The sequence below is a fragment of the Camarhynchus parvulus genome, chromosome 3, assembly GCF_901933205.1.
Source record: "Camarhynchus parvulus chromosome 3, STF_HiC, whole genome shotgun sequence".
NCBI classification, from domain to species: domain Eukaryota; kingdom Metazoa; phylum Chordata; class Aves; order Passeriformes; family Thraupidae; genus Camarhynchus; species Camarhynchus parvulus.
The window spans coordinates 67,164,223-67,186,173 of NC_044573.1; the positions used below are offsets into that span (position 1 = coordinate 67,164,223).

The following is a 21,951-nucleotide window of genomic DNA, read 5'->3' on the forward strand; positions in this document are numbered from 1 at the left end:
AGGGTACTAGACAGCTACTGCTAGGAGGGTTCTTCTACAGCTTTCAGACAAAAGCCTAGTGATTTGTACTTCAGAAAGATACAATGGGAAATACAAATCTGAAGAAGTTTATGGAATCATCAATTTCTCAAACACATGGTTATAGATTGGAGAAAAGGGTTTGGAGAGAGCCGTGCAAATAGATTGCTGATAAATATGTTTGAACCCTCAAAATGAACCCAAACTTTTAAAGCCCTTCCTTTTTCACACTACAAATTTGATCAAATGAGCACAGCAACAATGTCATGGGTGGCATTTGCACAGCCACAGCTCCAGCTCAGCCCTCCTGTAAGGAAAGCAAAGCTGCCCAACAGCTTCCATCCAGGATGCAGAAGACAATTGAAAATAACCACCTATTTCTGATGTGACACTTCAGCTGATTAGAAAACTAGCAAGAAAAGTATTAAAAACATAAGTTGGGTGAGCAAGTTTGCTGTGTTCATGGTAACATGTGTATACTCTATAACAATTATGCTTAAAGGGCAGAGAAACAGCTTCCAAAGAGACAAGTAGAATTAAAAAACCTAGGTTTTTCTATGTGTTCCAAAAACAGAACACCACACCAAAGTCTCATTAAACTCTTAAACTGTCATCCCCTTCATACAAGTCTTGCTGAGTCTGCACTAACTCATGAGCACAAAATTGGGAGGAAAGCAGGGTGAGAAAAAATATTTGAAAAAATGGACCTTTAGTGGTTGCTTCACACATTTCCATTCTGGGTACAAATCAGGCAGCAAAGATTGAAATTCAACCTGCAAAGGTTTCATTTATGCCTAAAGCAAATATCAGGTACTTTGCTGCCATGGTGATGAACACAGTAAAAACACCTTAAGCACTCCCACTTCTGCCAGTGCAATACACAGAAGCAAAGCCTGGCCATCACACATGTATTGAGCTCACACTTTAGAAAATGTATTGAGTGTTGCAGCTGCACAAAATCTGAAATACATAAACAAAAAATAAATGAACAGGGAAGTTGCGTATATTATGCATATTCATTGCTCTGATCCTGCAGAGAATGTGTAAGAACTGACTGATCAAGGGCTCCCAAGAAAACAGCAATAAAACTAAAGTTTCTGGGGGAAGGGAACCTCAATCCATCCCACTCTGACTGGTTTGATTCCAGCAAGAGATGCCCAAAGCCTGGAGAGGGACTGCAGGTCAACAGGAGAGCACCTGAAGGGCAGCACAGAGAAATTTAAGCCTCTCCCACCAGCAAATTGCTTCACTGGAGACACAATTTAAATGCCTCTATCCTAAAAGCACAAAGCATGGGGGATATTAGGAAGAAATTCTTTTGTGTGTGGGTGGTAAGGCACTGGAACAGGTTGCCCAGAGAAGCTGGGGATGCCCCATCTCTGGAAGGGTTCAAGTCCAAGTTGGATGGGGCCTTGAGCAGCCTGGTCTAGTAGAAAATGTCCCTCCTCATGGCAAGGGGGTTGGAACCAGATGATCTTTAAAGTCCCTTCCAATCCACTCTGTGAAATTGTCCAGGAAATTACTCACCTGTTTGACTCCCATATAATGTTAATACCAAGAAACAAACACTCAGCTTTGGAAAACTAAGAAAGTTATATATTTTTTATTTTAAATAACCAAGCTCCATGTTAAACCTCAATACCTCAATGTTCCCTTTAAAATGACAAATTATTTTAAAGATTTTTTGTTACAAAACTAAAGCTAACAGCAGCTTAATCTTTAATGTCTGAGAATTTATATTACAACACATATTCTAAATTTGAAAGCACAAAGAGTTTTGAAAGCTGTCCCAGACTGTCAAGCTGACTTTGACTTTTTGGGAGTAGCCCCATCATTTTGAGCTGACTTCTCTGCTGGCCTCTTTTTTAAGCCTTTCACTTTCCGTGTCTGCAATTTACTGAGATCTTGCTTCTGCATGTGGATTCGACCATAAGTTGTACCAAGTGCATCGTGGGAGATATTCTTTTTCTTCTTAGGCTGCAAGGGAAGAACAACATTAATATTTCTGAGTACAGTCCCAGGAGCTCTGGTGAGAATCAAGTGCCCAAAAGCAAGGCCTCATACATTGGCTGGAGACACTAAGATTTGTGCCACGTGTTCTGTGTGCTTCCAGAGGGGAGTCTGGCTGCCAGCTGAGCACCACAGAATGCTGTGGCCCCAGGAATGTCAGTTGGCCTCAATGAAAGTAAGCTCTGGTCAAACACACAACAAATAATACTTCAGCCTTTGCTCTTCTTCAGAGAGATCTGAAAGCAATGCGCTTCCCAAGATACATACCTTCAGGCCTTTTGGCTGTTTCAAAGACAGCTTATAAAGGTCATCTGAGGCTAAATGTGTCCTCCTTATAACCAGATCTAATGAAGGCCCCATCTCTTCCAGTTCAATTCTGGGTATTTTACAGCCAGATTTCTTCAGAAGCACTCTAGGAGGAGAAAACCAATGAAAATCAACATTGTCCCCTGTGCTAGAGATTAATCCATCTTCCTTAACAAGTTCAATCCTGCAGTTCAAAATACTATTGTATTTTGGGACGGCATCCATCAATAACAATTTATAATAAATCAGTCCCATTACAATTTGAACATGTCCAAAATATGACCTGGCTAATGTAATTTATTATTTTTTTAACAAGACCATTATAATCAGTATCACTTTTAAAACTTAGCCCCAGCACCCTGAAAGCCATATCACTTCTCAAAATCAAAACAGTACCCTGGGTATTATTAGACATAAAAATATTCACTATCATTTACAGCAAAATAACCCGAGCATTTATCTGAGAAAGTGTTTTGGTTCTTTGTTCTTAAGAGTGAGGCTGATTAAAATTATTTTATATTAAGAGAAATCAAAATCACACGGAATACAAGCTATGAATGTTCACAGTCTCCTAAGGCAGGGAGTGACTGTGAGGGTGAACACCAATGCAATAAGAAAGATTTCCTTGTCCTGCCTTTTCCTGGTTTTCCTTGTGCATCTCTGTCAGCAGCCTATCCCCTGCTGTTCCCTGGCAAACACCTAAGTGAGGAGAGTCATAAAATAAGACTGAGAACAGACTAAGGCCATCAAGTCTAAGAGAATACCCAGAATTCACTAAGTTAATTCACACCACCTTACTAACTGAGCCACATGAAAGAGCAATCCTGAGCCAGGAGGAGCTCAACAAGGAAGGAGGCAGCAGACCTAGGGCTCACGTGCTTTTCTTCGGCTGTACAAATTACACTGGAGCACCTCTACACATTGCATGTTCTAAATGCAGCTCAAGCCTGTTCAATTTCACAACTACAGGTTTGGTACCAAAACCCAGACAAAGAGATAAAACAGATACTCACTTGTAGCTTCTCATGTAAATTTTCCCATCTACAGCTGTGAAATGCAGAACGTACTCTAAACCAGCCAGGCGAATATTTGGCACAGTGGGACCTCTGAAGAAATCTGAGAGAGTATTTAAAAGGAATAAATGGCAGGTTTTGGCTGCAAACAAAACCAACAGATACCTGTGACAAATTGGTGATGTGATGTGGGCCCATTTTGAAACAGGAATCTCACTAAATAGTCCCTACTTCAAATTTCAGCCTGGCCAATACACAGGACAGAAATTTAACATTGCACATTTTGGTGTGCACTGGTGAATCCAAATGTATGTGTATATCCTGACAGGAACACAGTGACTTCCCAGAGATAATTTTGGAGGAATATACATGCTACCTATATGTATATATATACACTTCCTATAGATAAGTGCACGGAAAAGAGCAAATACACTTTCAGAGAAGTAACTTACCATTATTGAGCTAATGGGAATAATTGCATTGTCTATTCTTTTAAATATTCATCTCTAAAATCAGGGGGAAAAAATATCTTATTTGGTGTTTAGGCCAGTCAATGCTCAGACAAAGATCCGTACAGAGAAGCTATTTCCTCAGGTATCTATTTAAAGACATCATTCAAACCTAATACTTAAATCTTAATCATAGCCAGATTTGGAATAGCAGAAAGAGGGATCAAAACCAGTACACAACAGATCAAAACTGCACTTTGACTATTCTTACCTACATTTTCTCTCTCCAACTTTGGGAAAAAGTTTAGATATATAATTTCTTTCATATTTCTCTCACAACAAGGTACTTCTGTCCTCTGGGTAAAGCAATATTTGTCATTATGTCTGATGTTTTCTCTATTAATAAGCAACACATCTATGAAAATAAGACACTTTGAATACTTGCCCAGTTTGCAAAGAGAACACTGAAATACAGGTTAAATACAAAATGGGCTGCCTCTAGCAAGGTTCTTATATCAGGCTATGAAAATATACTGTGCAATCAGAGAGCCTGCAATGAGCACAGCAATCTGTCCAACATATGCAGAGGGTGGAGAAAGAATGTGACCTTGACCAAGGGAACAAGGTGTGCTAATAAACATGACAGGACAATGCTGAAACATAGGAGAACTCCTAACAGATGCAAAACACATCACTCTTTTCTGCTCTGCCCTGTTTTCAGATCCCTTGGCTACTTGTCTTTTCCTTCAGTACCTTTTTGAAAGTATATAAGCACTGGAGTGACATCCAAAACACAGTTTGGCTGGCAAATAACAGATGGAGTCAGCCCAGGAAATTTTCTTGGTCAATTAAATACTCTGTTATTTCGAGTCTAACTTGTAGTTAGAGGAAAAGTAGCAAATGAAACATTTTGTTCACTCGTGGCATATTTTTTTCCCTTCAGTTAGTTCTCTGCAGGTACACAAGCTTACATTCACAGTGGTTTTACTGGCAACACCTCCCTTTCATATTTTCCTGTGGCATCATACATCCTTTTACCCACAGGATGATCTCTTCCCATAAACGCAGGTGGTCAGGAATTTGTTTCCTGGCAACACCGAACAGCTGCAGAAACCTTACACTTCAGTACACCCAGAGAGTTGAAGTTTTTTAAACATACTCTTAATTTACAACTCTTGCTTTGGTTGGACTAGAGACTAGACTTGCTTTCTCCTTTCTTTCCATTCCTAGTTCTCTCTCCCCCTTGTCCTCAAACATGTTTCCAGAAAGTCTAATTTACCTTTCATACAGAGAGCTCTTCAGGACCTTTCTATTTACAGATTAAATACTTAATTGATTTTGGAATGTCACTCCTTCTGTATCAATTTGTATCCAAAAGCTGGTAACACTGTATTCTATGTAGCTTTGCTTTGGAAAGCAGTTTAAACATTTCCCAGCCATCCCCTTTCTTGACCAGAAAAAGCCCTCAAATCCTTTCAAACACTCAAAAAGAGTCTGTGTGAGGAAGGATGTTTGAAAACCAAAAGTGACAGCCAATCTAAAATTGCAGAGATCTGCAAACCAACATTTAGAAAGTGTATAAGCATGCCCTATAGTGGTCTGGCCATTTTTAGGATAAAATAGATGGGCAACAACAGAACTAACAACAAGCAGGTTGTGTTGTAACAGTTGAAACATCTTATACATACAGGCATAAATAATTATTAAAATTTCATTAAATGCATTCCAAGACTTACATCATTTAAATGAACTACACTACCACTTGGAGAGCAATGAAAACCAAAAGAGAAAAAGTGGTATGTCTTTCTCTTCCAGGTCTCTAAAGAAAATGCATCCATCATTTATTTCTCCTAAACAACTTCTTCCACTTCACAGTTTACCCAGACTGTAGCATTTGGTTACCATGAAGACAATAATTCACCCTTGCCCTTAATTTTACCAAGAAATTACTCTAAGATGATTGTCCAAACATACATAAGCTCTTTTGATGTCACAAAAGCCAATGAAAGCTTGGTTGCTCCTCAGCATCACTGGCATCACTGCTTTGGCAACAAGAAGCTGTCAGCTATCTGATATTCCCTCTGGGATACCAACAATACCGGTACAGCAATAAAATATTTGCAGCTGTCGTTATAAAGACATTCTTGTATCTTAGAAAGAGTAGCAACTTAGGCTACCATCTTTTGCAGAAATGGAACAAATCACTTCTTCCTTATTGGTTAAGGGCAGTTTTGAAGCAGGTTAGATTAATACCTGAACTATTTTAATTTGTGAGTGGCATCTTCAAGCCATTACTCTCCTTAACCTTTTTCTTTGACTATTGTTTTGCATCTGGGTATTTCACAGAACTCAGTAGAATAATTAAGACCTGGAGTACTTGGCATATGTTCAAGAAGAAAGATTGGGTGTGGAGTACATTTGACTGCCAAGTCATTAATGGCTAATAAATAGCAGAGGAGAAAAGACAGGTGAACATCAAGAGAAAGAGGAAGGACTGCTCAGTTATTTGGCAACTATCTTACTATGCATGTCTGCCATTTCAGCTGTTTGATCACGGGCTGCTTGAGCACATCTGGATGCCCAACACTGTGCAGATGCCTGAACAAGATACACTTCAGAAAATGCACCTGCTTCCTGTGTAAATACTCATTTACAGTGACAGAAACATGCAGCAGTAAAACTTACATATCTTTGTATTCAGGCATCTTCAAAGATGTATAAACTCAGTTACCATCCTTTCACCCATCCCCAAGAACCAATCAACTGTATTGAGAAGAAGAAAATTTACTCCTCTCCTCCTCCCTTTCAGACTCACTCTAGATGAAACATCTTGCTTTAAGGAATAATACTAAGGAAAAAAATTCTCTTTTTTAGGGGGTCTGTTTTTAAAGAGCAATCTTTTACCCATTTGCCTAGAAATCTAGAAACACAAGAAGGGAACTGAAAGAACAAGACTGCTCTTACTGGGCCAGGTTCAGTATTTTACCAGAACTTAAAAAAACAGACCAACAAAAAAACCCTAATCTACTTTTAGGAAAACTATTAAAAAGAAAAATCACTCCACTCTACTTACTAGATCTAGTTTTGCCAAGCAAGAAGTACTTTTTTAAGTGCCAAGAGACACAATATCCTGTAACTTCTTTGTCTACATATAGCTTCTATAAAGCTACAATGTGCTTTATCTTCCAGAGGCTCCAACTTCAAGATAATAAAATACTTCATGCCAGTTTGTTTCCTAAGCTCCAAGCCTGCCTTAATGTTAGGGCACAACTTATCTACAGTTGATTTTCACTGCACGTATTCTCTCCAAGTATCCTAAGTAACGGCACGCTTGTTAGAATTGGGGGAATTGCCAACAAAAAATGCTTTCAACACAAAAACAAAAGCTGAATTAGACTGATTTGACTTTTCTGTAAGCAAAAATATCTCACATTCTGAACTTAATCCACTGATTTCCATTTAGATACTTCAGAACATTATTTGGCTAGAAAAGTGACAACCCAGTACAATTATAAGGCCAAGACATTTTGGAAAATCACAGTTTTCTCACAACCAAAGTAATGAACTCTAGTGAATATGAAGTTTCATTTTCAGTGTCTTTTAGGATGTTCTTTTTTCCTCCCTTTAAAAGTCATCACTATTAGTTAACTTAAATTTTATGTGACATGAAACCTACAAGGGCTAGTTCTTGTTTTCCTTCTGTGCTGAACATAAGCAAGCATTTATTGACAAACTAGCTTTTCCCCACAGATCACATTGTTACAGATCCATGCAATCCTACTGCCCAAATAATCAAAATACTGACCAATAAGAAGGCTCTTCAATCTTCTGTATTCTTCATTCACATCAAACACGTCACCAGCAAATATCAACATAGGTTTTGTCCCTTCAGGACACTTACTGTTCTGTGGAATAAGAATTTTAAAACAACAAAAATTCAGACAGTTAGGGAACATATAATTGATTTAATAGCCAGCCAGTCATTCAACACTGAAGGAAAAACTGCTGTGACCTGTGATCAACAGGGACAGAATAGACCAACGAAACTAAATTTAAAAGCAGAGCATAAAATTAACATTCTGGAGTACACAAATTACCAATCTTTATATACTGCATTAAGCACTTCTTTCAAACAACGTGATTCATTTCAGGGCACAGAAGAAATTGCAACCAAAAAAATCCACCAGTAGGTGTCGCTGAAATACTGAATTAGCAATTCCTTACCTTGATATCTTTTAGGGCTACAAACTTCTCAACGCCCAGCTCAATCATGTCTAGCACGTGGTAGTCAAACATGCGTCCTGTGAGAGTGAAAAAGAAAATCCAGCTATTTAAATATTCACTGAAAACTACACCTACCATCCCAATAAAAACCCAAGTGAGATTTATTACCTATTATCAGGTTGTTAGGTCGCTTCTTGTTATGAGATCCAAAGAGAAACAGAGAACAATCTGATTTCTTGGAAAAAAACTCCTGCAATTGAAGAATATAATCAAACTTATGAGTTGCAGTTCACAGGGTTTAAAATATTCTGCAAAGGCATATGGCACAAACATATGAGTTTAGGAGCTACTTAATGAGAACAACTGCACTTCCCAGAAGAGTTTTGAGCATGTCATGAGTGTTTTTCAGCACTTATGCTAAAACTGACAGCTGGATTCAAGGTTTAAATAATTTTTTTTATTGACCATTGCATCTTAAAATACAAGTCAGGCAATTTTTTCTTGCCATTTTATCTATTACCCTTTCTTATAATTCCTGGTTATTTGATTTTACACAAGATGCTTTCAACCACTTCTCCTTGCCTGATAAGTAAGTATTGTCAAGCTGGCTACCATTTTAATGTCTCACTGTAGTTTCCCAACTAAGCTTTATGCAGCATATTGGCTTTGCCTGACAGCTTCTGAACAACCAGTTAATTCCCTCAACCTCAAGGCTAACAACATCTGCACTTGGCACAAGAGTCCTACTACTATTATTTAAGACTAAGATGCTACCTAAAACCAAGCCAGTGGTGACTATCCCAGAGATCTTTTCTCCAGGAGGAACAGATTAGAGAACTTACTATGGTACAATGTCCAGAGCCAACATTACAGCAGTTCTTTCTAAAGATGTCCAGCTCCTAAGTCTTTTTATGCACTTCTGCCTCCCAAGGCAGCTCCTCATCTTGTGTATCAAGAGTGATGCACACACACACAACTTACCCAGTGCTTCCCACAAGTATACACCTGCACTTGGCCCTTGTGAAGCACAGGAGGACACTTCATCTCCCACCTCTGCAACAGCAGCAGCTCAGAGAGGACATTGCAGCTCTGGCCCTCTGGGAGGTCAGAGAGGCCCTTGCAGAGGCTGGACTAAATCACACAGCTCAGCACCGAGTTTTGCGACCAGACCCCTGAGAAATGCTGACTCTAGACAGGCCAAGAACAGAGCAGAGGGGACTCCCCTTGAAACACGTGCTCATACAGCTCTGTTAATCACTGTGTGTTGATAACTGTGCACTCTCTAATAGCTGTACATTTTATTAAAAAGATGTAAAAAACTCAAATTCTTCAAATGTGCCTTGCATATCCTGCAACAACACACATATTGCAAAACTGCCCTTTTAAAAAAAATGCCTCTAGCCAGCCAGCCAGGATTGCTGCTAAAGGATTGAAAGGGGCTTAGTGAGCTTTTCCACCAGCCCCCTAAGCACCCTTGATGGATCCCACACAGCCCCATAGATGTGTGTGTCTAGAGTGGTGTAGCAGGACACCAACCATCTCTCCCTGCATTATGGGGACTTCATTCTGCTCCGTGTTCCTGTCTTCCAGCTCAGGGTACCCAGAGAGCAACTGCTGCTTCTATTACAGACTGAGGCAAAGAAGGCACTAAGTATCTCAGCATTTTCCTCATCCTTTGTCCCTGTGTTTCGCTCTGCATCCAGTAAAGGATGGAGATTCTCTTTAGCCCTCACTTTGTTAGCGATCTAATTGCAGAAACATTTTTTATTGTCTTTTATGGCACTAACCAGATTAAATTCTAGTTGGGCTTGGACCCTTCTAATTTTCTCCCTGCATACCCTCACAACATCTTTGTGGTCCTCCTGAGTGGCCTGCCTTTTCCAAAAGCAATAGACTCAATCTTTTAACTCCTGAGTTCCAGCAAAGCTCTATGCAGACAGGCAATTCCTCTTTCCTGATGGTTCATCTTTTGGCACACAAGGATAGCCTGCTCAAAACTGTTGTAAGAGAAAACTTTGTTTATACTTACCAAGGATGTTTGGTCCTCAAAAGGCCTGGTAATATTTTTCCTGAGAGGAGAAGAAAAAAACAAGTTAAAAAAACAAACAAAAAAACCACCAAACCAAACCAAAAAACAAAACAAAAACAAAAAACCAAACAAAAACAACAACAAGAAACCAAAAACCACGCAAAAACCAAACCCAAACAAACAAAAACCCCCAAAGACCCCAAAACAAAAACAAAAACAAAAAATCGACCCAGAACAGGCCCAATTCCCTGATAATGAAAAGTTCTGCATTCTACCAGAAACCCCAGCAGTAAAGGCTCAGTTTGAGTTCAAATCACAAGTCCTATGACTACTGCCAGGAATGCCTTAGTGCCATCACTGTCATTCCAAGTACTTTCCTCCACATTTCCTGTCTCCTGGGGCCTGACGTGCAGAACATCCCACCACTACCACCAGTGACACTATGAGTAAATGCCTTTGCCTGTTCATTCATTAAATTTAGACAACAATTTACAGTTGTTTCTACACTACATTCATACAGACACTGGGTTCCCATTTTGAACAAGACTTAGAGATGAATCCTGCTCCATACCAGCTGCCACAGAACAGGGCTCAGCACCAATGCTGATCACAGGTAGCTTGTTCCCAGTCTGTTTAAAATCATGATCAGTTATCTTCTGCACCCTGGTCATTGTTCAAGGCCCCAGGCTAGCCTGCACCTCCATCCATGCCCTGAAACTACCCCAAAATAAAAGCCATCTGTCTGCCAGAAGACTTAAAGATGTCAAAGGGAGATCACTTACCTTTTATACAGTACAGCAAAAGGCTTCTTCACAGCATACTGCAAAACACAGAGTTTAACACATGTCACCTCTAAAACACGTACAGCACTGCTGTTTTTACAACCCAACAGTTTACAGGAACATGTGAAACAGTAACTATGCAGAGCAGCCTAAAAGAAGGTACCTCAAAAGGCCTGCTCACAGTAATACCCTTCAAGCTGGTGACAATCTTGTTTCCAAATTAACTGCACAAGAAATTACTTGTAGAAACTGAGAAATAAAAAAGTAACTGAGAAACAACTAAAATCAAAGCAATCCCTCTGCTTCTGAGGGGCATAAGGAAAAACAGGGAGAGAACAACAACTTGATTATAGAAGCATAAAAGAACAGGAAAACAGCAAAGCAAAGAGAAAATGAGTGTAGGAACAGCTATAATATTTTGAGCTATAGAGTTAGGAGACAAGTTTGGTAACTTAGTTTTAGGAGAGGCTGAAAGCTCCCTATCAATACACACAGTCAGCTTACAGGATTCTGGGATATGACTTAGCTGTGTGAAACAGTCCCAATTCTGTGCCTAATCCTCTTAATCCTCTTGTTTTCAAACAGACTTGGCAACACTTCACTTGTATACCAGACAATTGTGAAAAAATAAAAGAGCAAGCTCAACATTTCTGGCAAAGAAGAAACTGGAAGAAAGCAATCTTCCTTAAGAAGCAGGTAGTGACACCTTTGGAGTACAGGTCATTCCGAGATTTGGGGTACAGGGAGAGTATGAAAATACTGATAGTGCAGCAGAGACAGAATATTGTAAGAAAGAGAGAGGAAGGTTGCATGCTATGTCGAACAACTCACAATGTCTTTAAGCACTTCAGTCACTGTTAAATTTGCATTTCCTCCTTTTATGAGCATAGCATTTTTTGTATTTTCATTTAGCTTGGGTTCTCTCTTCTCAAGAAATCTTTTTGCTCTCTTAGTTTTGGGCTTTCTGTAACAACAAATTAAAAGTTAAAAGCTTAATATATGTAACAAGACTTGACACTACAGGAAACTGTGAATCCAAACAAGAATTGGAATAAACTGAACAAGTAACTTGTTTCAATGACTCAAACTAATCCCAACCTGCAGAATTACAATCAATGCCAAAAGCCCTGTGTCAGGTGACTGTGAGAAGAAAACGAAGTTCCTCAAAGACCACCAACAGCCCCCAAAATAAAAGCTGTTGGCAGGAACCAGCATTGAATGCTAGGCACTATCAGGGTGAAACACCACAGCCTTCGCAGGGGCACAGACTTTAGACACATCAGTGGCTACGTGGCTTAAGAATTACAGCTCTCCACTAGATTATTTTCTCAGTAAAGCACTAGTTTTATTTTCTTCTTTAAAACAAACAATACTCTCCCCCACACAGAGGTATCCCAGCATCGACAGGGGTGGAAAGGAGCTCTGGAGATCACTGAGTCCAACCCCCCTGCCAAGGCAGGTGCCACAGGAATGTGTCCAGGTGGGTTTCCAGGTGGGTTTGGACTGTCTCCAGAGAGGGGCACTCCAGGATCTCCCTGGGCAGCCTGGTCCAGCGCCCTGTCACTGTAAAGAAGTTCCTCCTCACGTTGAGGTGGGACTTCTGGTGTTTTAGTTTATGGCAACTGCTCCCCATGCATCACTGAAACTTCAGAAATGAATTCTCTCAGGTGTACGCGAACACACAAATTCAACACCAACAAGTAACCGCGGTTATTTTAAGCTACCAACTGAGCAAGGGCTGTTTGGCCACCACTAAAAAGACGGCAGCGCTCGGCTTCCTCTTTCCCGCACGTTTTCCATGCGGCTTTTCTCTCTGCTGGCTCCCCCAGTGCATGCCGCCCGGGCCGCCGCCCCTCCCGTTTCCCGGAGCGGTTCCCCGGCACACTCACACCACTCGATCCAGCGCATCCATCGCTGCCCTCACGTGCCGGACGCTGTGCGGGTGCCGCCGCGCTCGTCACATCCGCCGGCAGGGCGGGACGGGGCACGGCGCATGCGCGGGGCGCGGCTCCGCGCCGTCGTCCCGCGGGGCGGCGGGGAATCGGTGCGGGGAGTACGGAGCGTGCCTGGGCTGTTCAGCCTGGAGCACAGGAGACTGAGGGAAGACCTCACTGCAGTCTGCCACTTCCTCCTGAGGGGAAGAGGGGGGACAGACACTGATCTTTTTGGTGACCTGTGCCAGGGCCTGAGGGAATGGCCTGAAGTTGTGTCAGGGGAGGGTTAGGTTGGAGATATCAGGAAAAGGTGCTTCACCCAGAGGTTGTATGGTTGCAAAAGTTAAGGTTAATAATAATAGGAACAAAAGCTCGACCATTATTGAAATAACACTTAAAATATTAGAAGACCCCGACATTATGAATGTACTCATTGTGTGTGACATACATAAAATGTATTCAAAAAATAATACTGATTACCAGATTAATTAGAACAAAGAAACAGCTTCAGTGTAGTGCTCAAAGAAAAGGCTGAGAAGGCCAGAAACCAATGCTGCTGGAACACTCTTTGTACATAGGGAAAAAACTGACATACATAGTGCCAGACTAAGTAACCAGTTAGCGAAACATGGGAGAGTTGCTGTGTTTGCATTCTGTCGGAGGACAAACTCCTGAAGCGCCTCTCTGTTCTCAGTGGCTGAAGCAGCCATAGCAAGAGCCCTCCCTGCAGGAGGCTCAGCTGCCACCGAGCTCACCGCAAACCCTCGCTCCGGCACTCAAGAGCCTGTGTATTCCCAGGATCGTTATTCCAGTTATAATTGTCCTCTATCTATCAGCACCACACAAATCAAGCATGAATGATGATGTTTTTAAACTTCCATAGTTGCAGTTAAGTCCAGAGGAATGGCTGTGCGGTCTCCCAGAAACCTCAAATGCAACACAACCATGTGAAAGATCTTTCCCAGGCTGGAGGCACACAGAACATGTTCCCTTTCCTTCCTCTCCCTGCCTCCCTTTCCCCTAGGATTCAAGTTGCTTCTACACAGAAAAAAAAAAAAAGAGGGGAATAAATGGGATTAATAGTTTGAAACTGTTGCCATTTTAATCACTTCTCTTTACTGATGCTGTGCTGTGAACAACGCTGTGGGTGAGCTTCTCCTCTGATCGTTACTAATTAAGGTATTACATAATTATACTGGAATTAATTAGGTGTTCTCATCCTCACAGCACTGTTGCAGTTACACTGTTTTGAGGGAGGCAGAGAAAGGTAGGAAAGAAGAAGGGTCAGAGAGAAAATGTTTTCTGTTTTAAAATTGTTGTGCTTTTGAAAACATTATCCGAGTGCACCACAAACTCAACTGTGATACAGAACAGTGTGTGGCAGATAATGTACTGCTACAATAATGTAGCAGTACCTACCCACAGACTAACTAGGCAGCACAATACGGTCACATGGACTAGTCTGGGAACCACTGATGCATGGGTACAGGATCTTAAGCATAAAACCCTCCAGGAAAATGCCAGAGAGGAAGATTAGAGACAAGAAGTTACTGTGAGGAAAAAGAAAAACGGGGTGACCACACTTCCTTTTGTATAGCACGCATTATATTATACAGAAAATGGGGGAAGCAATGCAACAGATACCTCTCTAAGAACTGGATTTAATTTGCTGGCAAGTTTGCAGGGGTTTTCAAGACTTGAGTGGAAAAGCCCTGACCAACTTGCCCTGAATTTCAGTGTTGACCCTATTTTACATAGGAAGCTAGATGAGAGACCCCCTAAAGTCCCTACCCACATGAAAGATTTCTAAACTCCATCAAGGAGACAAAGGACACTAGAGAGAATCTAAACTAAGCAATTTGAGGAGCATTCAATAAAAGCCACACTTATTTAATTTATATTCTTTCAATAACTGCAGTACAAGAGCAGACAGAGTATGTGGCTGAATACGACACACAAGGTGAAGCTATAGTTGAAAAATTCAGGTCTTTATTTTAAACAATGATGTTGCTTTCTTTTTACAAAATGTTTCAGACTGTACAATACATCAACATTTTTCTAAACTAGGAGTTTCTTTTAATTATGTAACCATTTCCACTTGTCCACTTTTGAGGTAGGGATACATACATTTCCAGTCAGTATTTTTAAAAAACAATTAAGCCCTTCCCACTATAATTCAACACAAAAGCAATGCACAAGAACATAATGTCTGTTTTTCCACTAGTCATTTTTCAGAGAAGGTGGAAACCATGCCATGGCCTATAAAAGTTGACCCATTAATTCTGTGAAGAAATCCTTAAAAGATCAGAGTTAGTATCATGGAGGTACATCCTCTAAGGCAGCATTTCCAGAAGGAGATCCCTCTGCCCCAGAAGCCGAGCTGTCAGGCAAAGGAATAGGGGCATCTCTTTCCAAGTTGGGCAGCTTTTCCAGGTCAGAGTTCATGTTAGAATTGCCTTTGCCACTCACCTCTCCCTCTGACTCTTCAGTCAATTTATCTTGGGCTTGAGCTGACTCCTCAGAATCATCCTTTTCAGGCAGAAAACTGCAAATCATATTAAGCCTGCTGTAGGAAAAATCTCTGTCCTTGATCTGCAACCACTCTACTCCACCTGATGTAAAGAAGGAAAATTCTATTAGTCCTTAGACAAAAGGAGTTAACAGCAGTTTTTATTTTGTTTAAGTTCACTGTTATTAAGGCTGAGCCTGACCAAGATCCAAGTAAAAGAAACACTTCGAATAGAAAGATGTGCATATCCCTCACCTACTACTTTCCACATACTCATTTACTACTTTTCATAGTCAGAAAATACAATGCAGGACTAAAAAGATCTTTCCTCTGATCCAGTATGGCAGTTCCTCTTGTATTTAGGTGTCTGATGCCACTCTTAAAATAACTTAAACATAAATCAAAATGCAGAGAAAATATTTCACAAATGCAATGAAGAGAATAGAATGTGTTCACCTAAATATTAGATCTTCAGGCAATAGGTAATGACAACAGAGATAGGACACAAGTTCTTGCACTCTCTTGAACTCAAGTGTAACAACAGGTTGAAACCAACCCCAAATAGAAATCGGATTCTACTCCCATTTTGATTTTTACTCAGTACATGTTGTCAATTCCCAAGATGTTGTAGTTACTTTGTATGCACAAATTCCTGTCACGGTACAGAAACAAAGTGGTTTTCAGTACTTATCAGCAGTACTGCTGCTCTAGAATAAAAAAGGTCTTTGTATTAAGCAAAATACTCTCTAGTCTCAATTTAATATTATTATTATACCAGCAAAATAATGTTTTCAGTTTAATATTACATAATCTATTCCACACAGAGAAGTAGCACGTGGTGTTGATAGGAATGCTGATGTTTGGTTAGATTCTAATTGACATTTCATTTTATACCTCCTATGGCCAGTGTCCAGCTGACTGCTCATATTTAAGATAAAATGGCTATATATTCTTAAAATAAGAAGCAGTAACACTGACTTGAGTGAAAAAAGGCAGCTAAAAGCAGTAGGACAGTTCTAATGAATACTGCTACATATAGTAGTACGCTCAGTATTTGACTATGTAAAAGTTCTGACTTCTGTACAAAAAAATAAACAAAGCAAACATATGAACTCTGAGTTCTGCCTCCAGAATGAAAATCAATATAAATGGTCTTCTAGGTATGTCTTTGCAAGTAACTTAGATTAATTTCCATTTAACTGTAAATTCATTAAGTACAATTCAGTTCTTTTCAACAATTACAGAGACTCAGAATGTCCTTAGAAATAGTAGGTGAAAAAAAGAAAAATTCAAGAAAGAACTACTAAACAGCACCTCTGATTTTGAAACTTCTAGATGACAGAAGAATGTACCAGGGACCATCAGCATATGTTTTTCCTGCTCTTACACTTCTTTGTAGTGATCTCCTAGTAGCCATTTGTGGAGGCAGTGCTGGTCAGAAATGTATTTAATTTTTTAATCTAAATATACATATGCTGCCTAAGGAAGAAAGTTCCTTTAACTTCCTGCATGCTGTTGAATCAAACACTTAATAAAGGCTGACTATCCCTGTGGATTAAGCATAATCCACCCATGTCCACCTGCATAAGAGCAGAATCACTCACCAACATTCTCTTCTCCTTCCTTCTTTTCTGTCAGAAGGGTCCGTGTCATGTTCAATTTCTTCACTGTGTGGCACTTGTATTTCAGCTGTACTTTTTGGTTGCCTTCTGCATCTACTAAGAAGAGAGGAGAAAAAACAATACCCAAACCCCAATCATTATAGTGAATTCCACTAGCAACTGAAACAAGAGAAATATTTTTAACCTCCCCAGCTACTGAAACAAACAGAACATCAAATCACAACAATTACCTTGCTCTGTGTTTTCTTCAAAAACCACACAGGTTCCCAAGGCATCTATGAAAAACAAAGTGAGACATTTTTAGAGACTAATTTGCATCAGCTGCAGATAATGCACCCACTGGCCCAGCTGTGGGAATGTTCAGACTTCCAGCCCCTCGCAGAGGCACAGCACTGGTAAGGAACTCAGAGCAGGCAGGAATATCACAGTCATTGGAATCACTACAAGGGAGGATCCCAGACCATTTTCTTCCAGACCAGTGTTGTCACCATAGGGCAAATCAAAGAACTACAGATTGCACAATGTGTCAGTCCTGCTTACACAGGAGACAACAGCACTTTAAGGCATTTTATATCCCACATTTTTGTCTGCAGGAATACTAGCTGGTGCACCCCAGAGTCAGCTTCCACACATACTCCTCTGGAAGTACCATGGATGCATGGTTAATTTAGCAGTGAATTCAGAGTGCTACTGCTCTATATGGTGTTATACAACTGCCCACAACTACAGCATCTCACAGGACCAACTGCAGTAAAACCACCTGATGTTAAGAAAGTTCCTTGGGTCATGTGAAAAGGGAGAGATTGGATTCACATAAGTTTTCCTACCTTCATATTCTCCTGCAAATACATATCTGTCCACTTGTAAAATGGGCCTCTCTGTCTCTATTCCCTATGTAAAGAAGGATAAAATTGCATAATGTCAGGTCTGTATTAGCCCAGGTGCATTTCTCACTGTAAGACCAGCAAAGACAGACACAACAGAATTTAGATTATATCAATTCCTCATCATACATGTTCCTTTAAGTATATTAAATACAAAAAAAAAACCCCAGATAATGCTTTTTAGTAATCATAATAAAACCTAGTATAGAATTGTATAGAAAATGCTCTAGTATATTACAACAAATTCAGATCAAATGGCAGCCAATAGTCTATATAAGTTAAAGTGTTGTTTTTCCTCTAGGAAATTAATGTAACCTCCATTTCTAGTTAACAAAAATGTAGGTGTTTGCGTGAAGATTATGTTATTTTCTAAGCTTCAATTAATGCAAGTTCTAGAAAGTGGAATAACTTTAAAACTGGAAAATACCCAGGGTGAAGAAGTCCAGCATAAGGCATTACATCAGCACCAGAAGTGCCACTGCAGGGTCACAGAAGCTTCTGTGATTACTGTGTGTCTCTGTTGTGAAGGAGTTGGAAATTGTTGCTATCTTATTTTTTTAAACAAGGAGTGGAAGAGTAAGGAAGCACTTCTGTCAGCTTATTCCCTTCCTCTAGAGCACAGGTTTTCCAAATACACAAGTCAGCATACCATTTTTCTTATTTAATATATATCTACATACTGTATTTTGATAAAAATCAATATCTGAACAGAACACACTAATTAAGGCAAAATGACTTTGAATAGTACCTTGTGAACATCAGAATTATTCAGGACATGAAGACAAGCACTTGCTAAAAGTTTTGAAGATAAGGCATTACATGGTAAATTGCATAAACTACAGAATATCACACAGGTTAATATGAATTTGTGCAATTTTCCTCATATATTTCTGTGTTTCAAAAGTACAAGGATCAACAAGATTTAAGCTCTGGGATTCCCTTTCTTCTGCATAAATTACACAAATAACACAGCTAACACATAGAACATATTTTTGTGGGTTTTTTCTTCTACAAGAAATAAATGCAATTAATAACACATCAGTACTAAACAATAGCATTATAGGGGTTTTACAGTCAAAATTTTATTTCTTTGGCTAATTTGCATTCCTTTGTGGACTGTGCAGACTTGGAGACTGTCTTCCCCTGATGCGACCAGCATCACGGAAAACTTGCTAAACAGAGTAACACAGAGCAGGCGCTGTAATTAAACTTTTAACAACAGCTGTCTCAGGAAAAGTCTCAAGGAATGCTTACTCTGTAGAGCGAATGCAAGTATATGTGGATACAAGTATGACACAGTATGGATACTTTAATTTTACTAGTAACATTACAAGGGAATCTCAAGGCGCAACATTTGAAAGAATCCCAGCAGCGGCACTGAAGCATCTGTAGCCACTCAGCCATAAGTATGAATGATACATGTAACAAATTTCAAGAGAATTAGATCAGATCAAGGAGGGAAACCTGCATATCCACCCAAAGATTGATATTTAATGGATTTTGATTGTATTTCTACTTCTGAAACATTCAGAATTGACTTTGCCACTCATATATATTGTGATCAGTAGCACACTCAGACGTTCTCTTCCATCTTTTCAGCCTATAATAAAGGTCTACTTTGAGAAAGTATTTGCAAATCAGCAGTACTTGTACTATCTATACAACTCTCATAGTCTACATAAGTTTTGAAGGGCAAATAAAATCTGTCCTATACAGATAAAGTGATTAAAAAACTCAAAAGGAACAGGAGAGGGAAACCAGATTCCTACAATAACCTTACAGTGAAGGAAACATCCAAACCTGTTCACTAAACACTTAATACTCAAATATCCTTTACAAGACTTGAACTTGCCAGGATACATCTGCAAAAAACCCCATTGTAAATACAGTGCTAATCTTAAATATTTTGCTTTACCTGTCTGCTGTATTCCAATTATTCGAATAAGTGTGATTAACATTTATGGTTTTTTAACATGTGCAATACATAATTTAAAGAAAAATTAACTTAGAACTTGAAATCAGAGCAGATACTGGTCCAAGCTTATATATACTTCTGAAAAAGTTTCCTTATATTTATGCAATAATGTATTCAAAGACTTTATGCTGTTTCTGAAAGAGAGCCCACAACACGCAGCCAAGCAAAGCACACATAATTCTCTATCAAAGATTTGATCTAATGTTATTACATCAAGAAATTTAGAAGCAGCCTCACTCCCTTGTTCACAACCATAATAACTTACCCCTTTCCTACTGTGCTGTAATCACTCACCAAAATCTTGCACTTGTTTTCACATTTTTCTAAGAAGTCTGAATCAATAATTCCTGATAGCTCAACCATGACCAGTTGCTCCTACAAGAAAAGTTGATCATGTACAGCTGTAACAGATATGACAGAAATCAGGGGGGAAAAAGCCCTCCCTGAAATCAATCTTCACCAATAAGAACAGCATACAAAGACACAGCCTTTCAGGATAAACAGACCCCAAAGTGGAGTTTATGCTGCATTTTCTCAAGAGACAGAACTCCTGTAATACCCAGGGAAATTCAGTAACCCACTGTTCCATAAGACACCTGTTTCACACCCGAATTTCCTGGCCTTCTTCCTGGCGAGCAATGGGGGAGCACTTTTTTCACCCTTGGAAAACGAGCATCAGTATGGCTCTGGGGAGATCCTACAGCACCTTCCAGTACCTAAAGAGGGCCTACAAGAGAGCTGGAGAGGGACTTTTTATAAGAGCCTGTAGCGACAGGACAAGGGGTAAGAGATTTAAATCGAGAGTGGGTTTAGATTAGATACTGAAATTTTCATTAATGAAAATATTTTTTTTTAACTGAGGGGAGAGGTGTGGCACTGGAACAGATTGCCCGGAGAATTTGTGGATACCCCATCCCTGGAAGTGTCCAAGACTGGGCTGGATGAGGCTTTAAGCAACCTGGTCTAGTGGAAGGAGTCGCTGCCCATGGCAGGGGTTTGGAACCAGATGGTTTTTAAAGGCCCTTGCAACCCAAACCCTTCTCTCATTTTGTGATTTTATGGCGATAGGAAGCAACATAAACTGCAAATGCGCTCTCTGACCACGCAGTTTTCGGGGAAGCCCGAGGAAGAACAGCCAGAACCACGCAGCTCTGGGGACGACACCACTGTGGGGACTGAGAAACCCGCCAACCCCAGGGAAATGCGATCGGTCCGCGGCCGGCCCCTCTCCCTGCCTGCCCCTCCGGCCGGGCGGAGCGGGGCCAGGCCACGCCCCGCGGGGGGCCGGACCCTTCCCCCAGGGCTGGGGAGCGCCCCGATGCCGGCATCCACGAACCTCCACCTCGTCCTCCTCCGCTCCGTCGCTCCTCCCGCCCTCGCTGCCCACCGCCGCCGCCATGTCGCCAGCGGCCGCCCCGCGCCTGCCTCAGTGCGCACCACGTGGGGCCCGCGCCGCCATCTTAGAGCGGAGCGGCCCCGCCCCGCCCCAGTCGCGGGCTCGCTCCGCCCTCTGCGTTGCTCCGCCCTCAGCGCCGCTCCGCCCCTCAGCGCCGCTCCGCCCTCAGCACCGCTCCGCCCTCAGCGCCGCTCCGCCCCTCAGCGCCGCTCCGCCTTCGGCGCCGCTCCGCTCTCAGCGCCGCTCCTCCCTCAGCACCGCTCCGCCCTCAGCGCCGCTCCTCCCTCAGAACCGCTCCGCCCTCGGCGCCGCTCCGCCCTCGGCGCCGCTCCGCCCCTCAGCCCCGCGCCGTAGCCCGAGCGGGCCCGGCCTTCGCTCGGCGCTGAAAAATGAAAACACGAGCTGCTGTATGGCACTCCCGAACGTCCTGCGAATTTTTCTTGAATCGTAGATGTGGTACTGGAAAATGGGAATCCCTAAAGTATCATCCTTACCTCACGCTTTTATAAAAAAAAAAGGTTACCAGACACGTCTTATTAACACAAACAATGTCCTGCTTCTGGTACAGACCTTTAGTTTAGAAAGCTTTTATTAAATAATAAAATATGCAGTTAGTTTTTACCACTCGTATCCTTTGCATGATGCTTTCTAGTTATCTTGGCAGATTCAAATACTCCCCATCAAATATATCCTTCTGACCGGGGTTTCTGGGGTAACATCTTAATTTATAAGTGCAGGATGTTGTTGTCCACAAAAATCGGATTTGTTTCCCAGTGTGCAACAATCATTACAATATAAGT

General features: G+C 40.9%; 2 protein-coding genes across 3 annotated transcripts; both read right to left on the reverse strand.

Annotated features, from left to right (window-relative positions):
* Window positions 1-1,592: 1,592 nt before the first annotated feature.
* On the reverse strand, window positions 1,593-12,780 carry RPF2 (ribosome production factor 2 homolog). The gene is made up of 10 exons (XM_030946324.1): window positions 12,721-12,780; window positions 11,663-11,795; window positions 10,832-10,869; window positions 10,050-10,089; window positions 8,189-8,270; window positions 8,021-8,097; window positions 7,602-7,701; window positions 3,348-3,450; window positions 2,296-2,440; window positions 1,593-1,995 (listed from the first exon to the last, which is right to left on the reverse strand). Exons 1-10 carry the CDS (start codon window positions 12,741-12,743, stop codon window positions 1,816-1,818), a joined length of 921 nt encoding a protein of 306 aa, XP_030802184.1. The 5' UTR covers window positions 12,744-12,780; the 3' UTR covers window positions 1,593-1,815.
* Window positions 12,781-14,753: 1,973 nt separating this feature from the next.
* On the reverse strand, window positions 14,754-21,235 carry GTF3C6 (general transcription factor IIIC subunit 6). 2 transcript variants are annotated; one of them, XM_030946327.1, is made up of 6 exons: window positions 21,092-21,235; window positions 20,050-20,130; window positions 17,724-17,787; window positions 17,127-17,171; window positions 16,879-16,989; window positions 14,754-15,377 (listed from the first exon to the last, which is right to left on the reverse strand). In XM_030946327.1, the coding sequence occupies exons 1-6, from the start codon at window positions 21,152-21,154 to the stop codon at window positions 15,082-15,084; spliced, it is 660 nt and encodes a 219-aa protein (XP_030802187.1). In that variant the 5' UTR covers window positions 21,155-21,235; the 3' UTR covers window positions 14,754-15,081. The 2 variants fall into 2 exon arrangements, with proteins under 2 accessions (XP_030802187.1, XP_030802186.1); XM_030946326.1 differs by having other exon boundaries at window positions 16,879-16,992.
* Window positions 21,236-21,951: the final 716 nt, after the last annotated feature.

What these genes read in the sequence shown, in the direction of transcription:
- RPF2 (XM_030946324.1), bottom strand. Translation starts at nt 12,743, where the DNA reads ATGGATGCGCTGGATCGAGTGGT. An exon ending in GATGCGCTGGATCGAGTGGT is followed by an intron (nt 11,796 to 12,720) that starts GTGAGTGTGCCG and finishes TTGTTGTTACAG; the next exon opens with AAAGCCCAAAACTAAGAGAG. An exon ending in TTGAGGACCAAACATCCTTG is followed by an intron (nt 8,271 to 10,049) that starts GTAAGTATAAAC and finishes CTTCAATTGCAG; the next exon opens with GAGTTTTTTTCCAAGAAATC.
- GTF3C6 (XM_030946326.1), bottom strand. Translation starts at nt 21,154, where the DNA reads ATGGCGGCGGCGGTGGGCAGCGAGGGCGGGAGGAGCGACGGAGCGGAG. An exon ending in CGGAGGAGGACGAGGTGGAG is followed by an intron (nt 20,131 to 21,091) that starts GTTCGTGGATGC and finishes CTTTTCTTGTAG; the next exon opens with GAGCAACTGGTCATGGTTGA. An exon ending in ATTTGCAGGAGAATATGAAG is followed by an intron (nt 17,172 to 17,723) that starts GTAGGAAAACTT and finishes TGTTTTTCATAG; the next exon opens with ATGCCTTGGGAACCTGTGTG.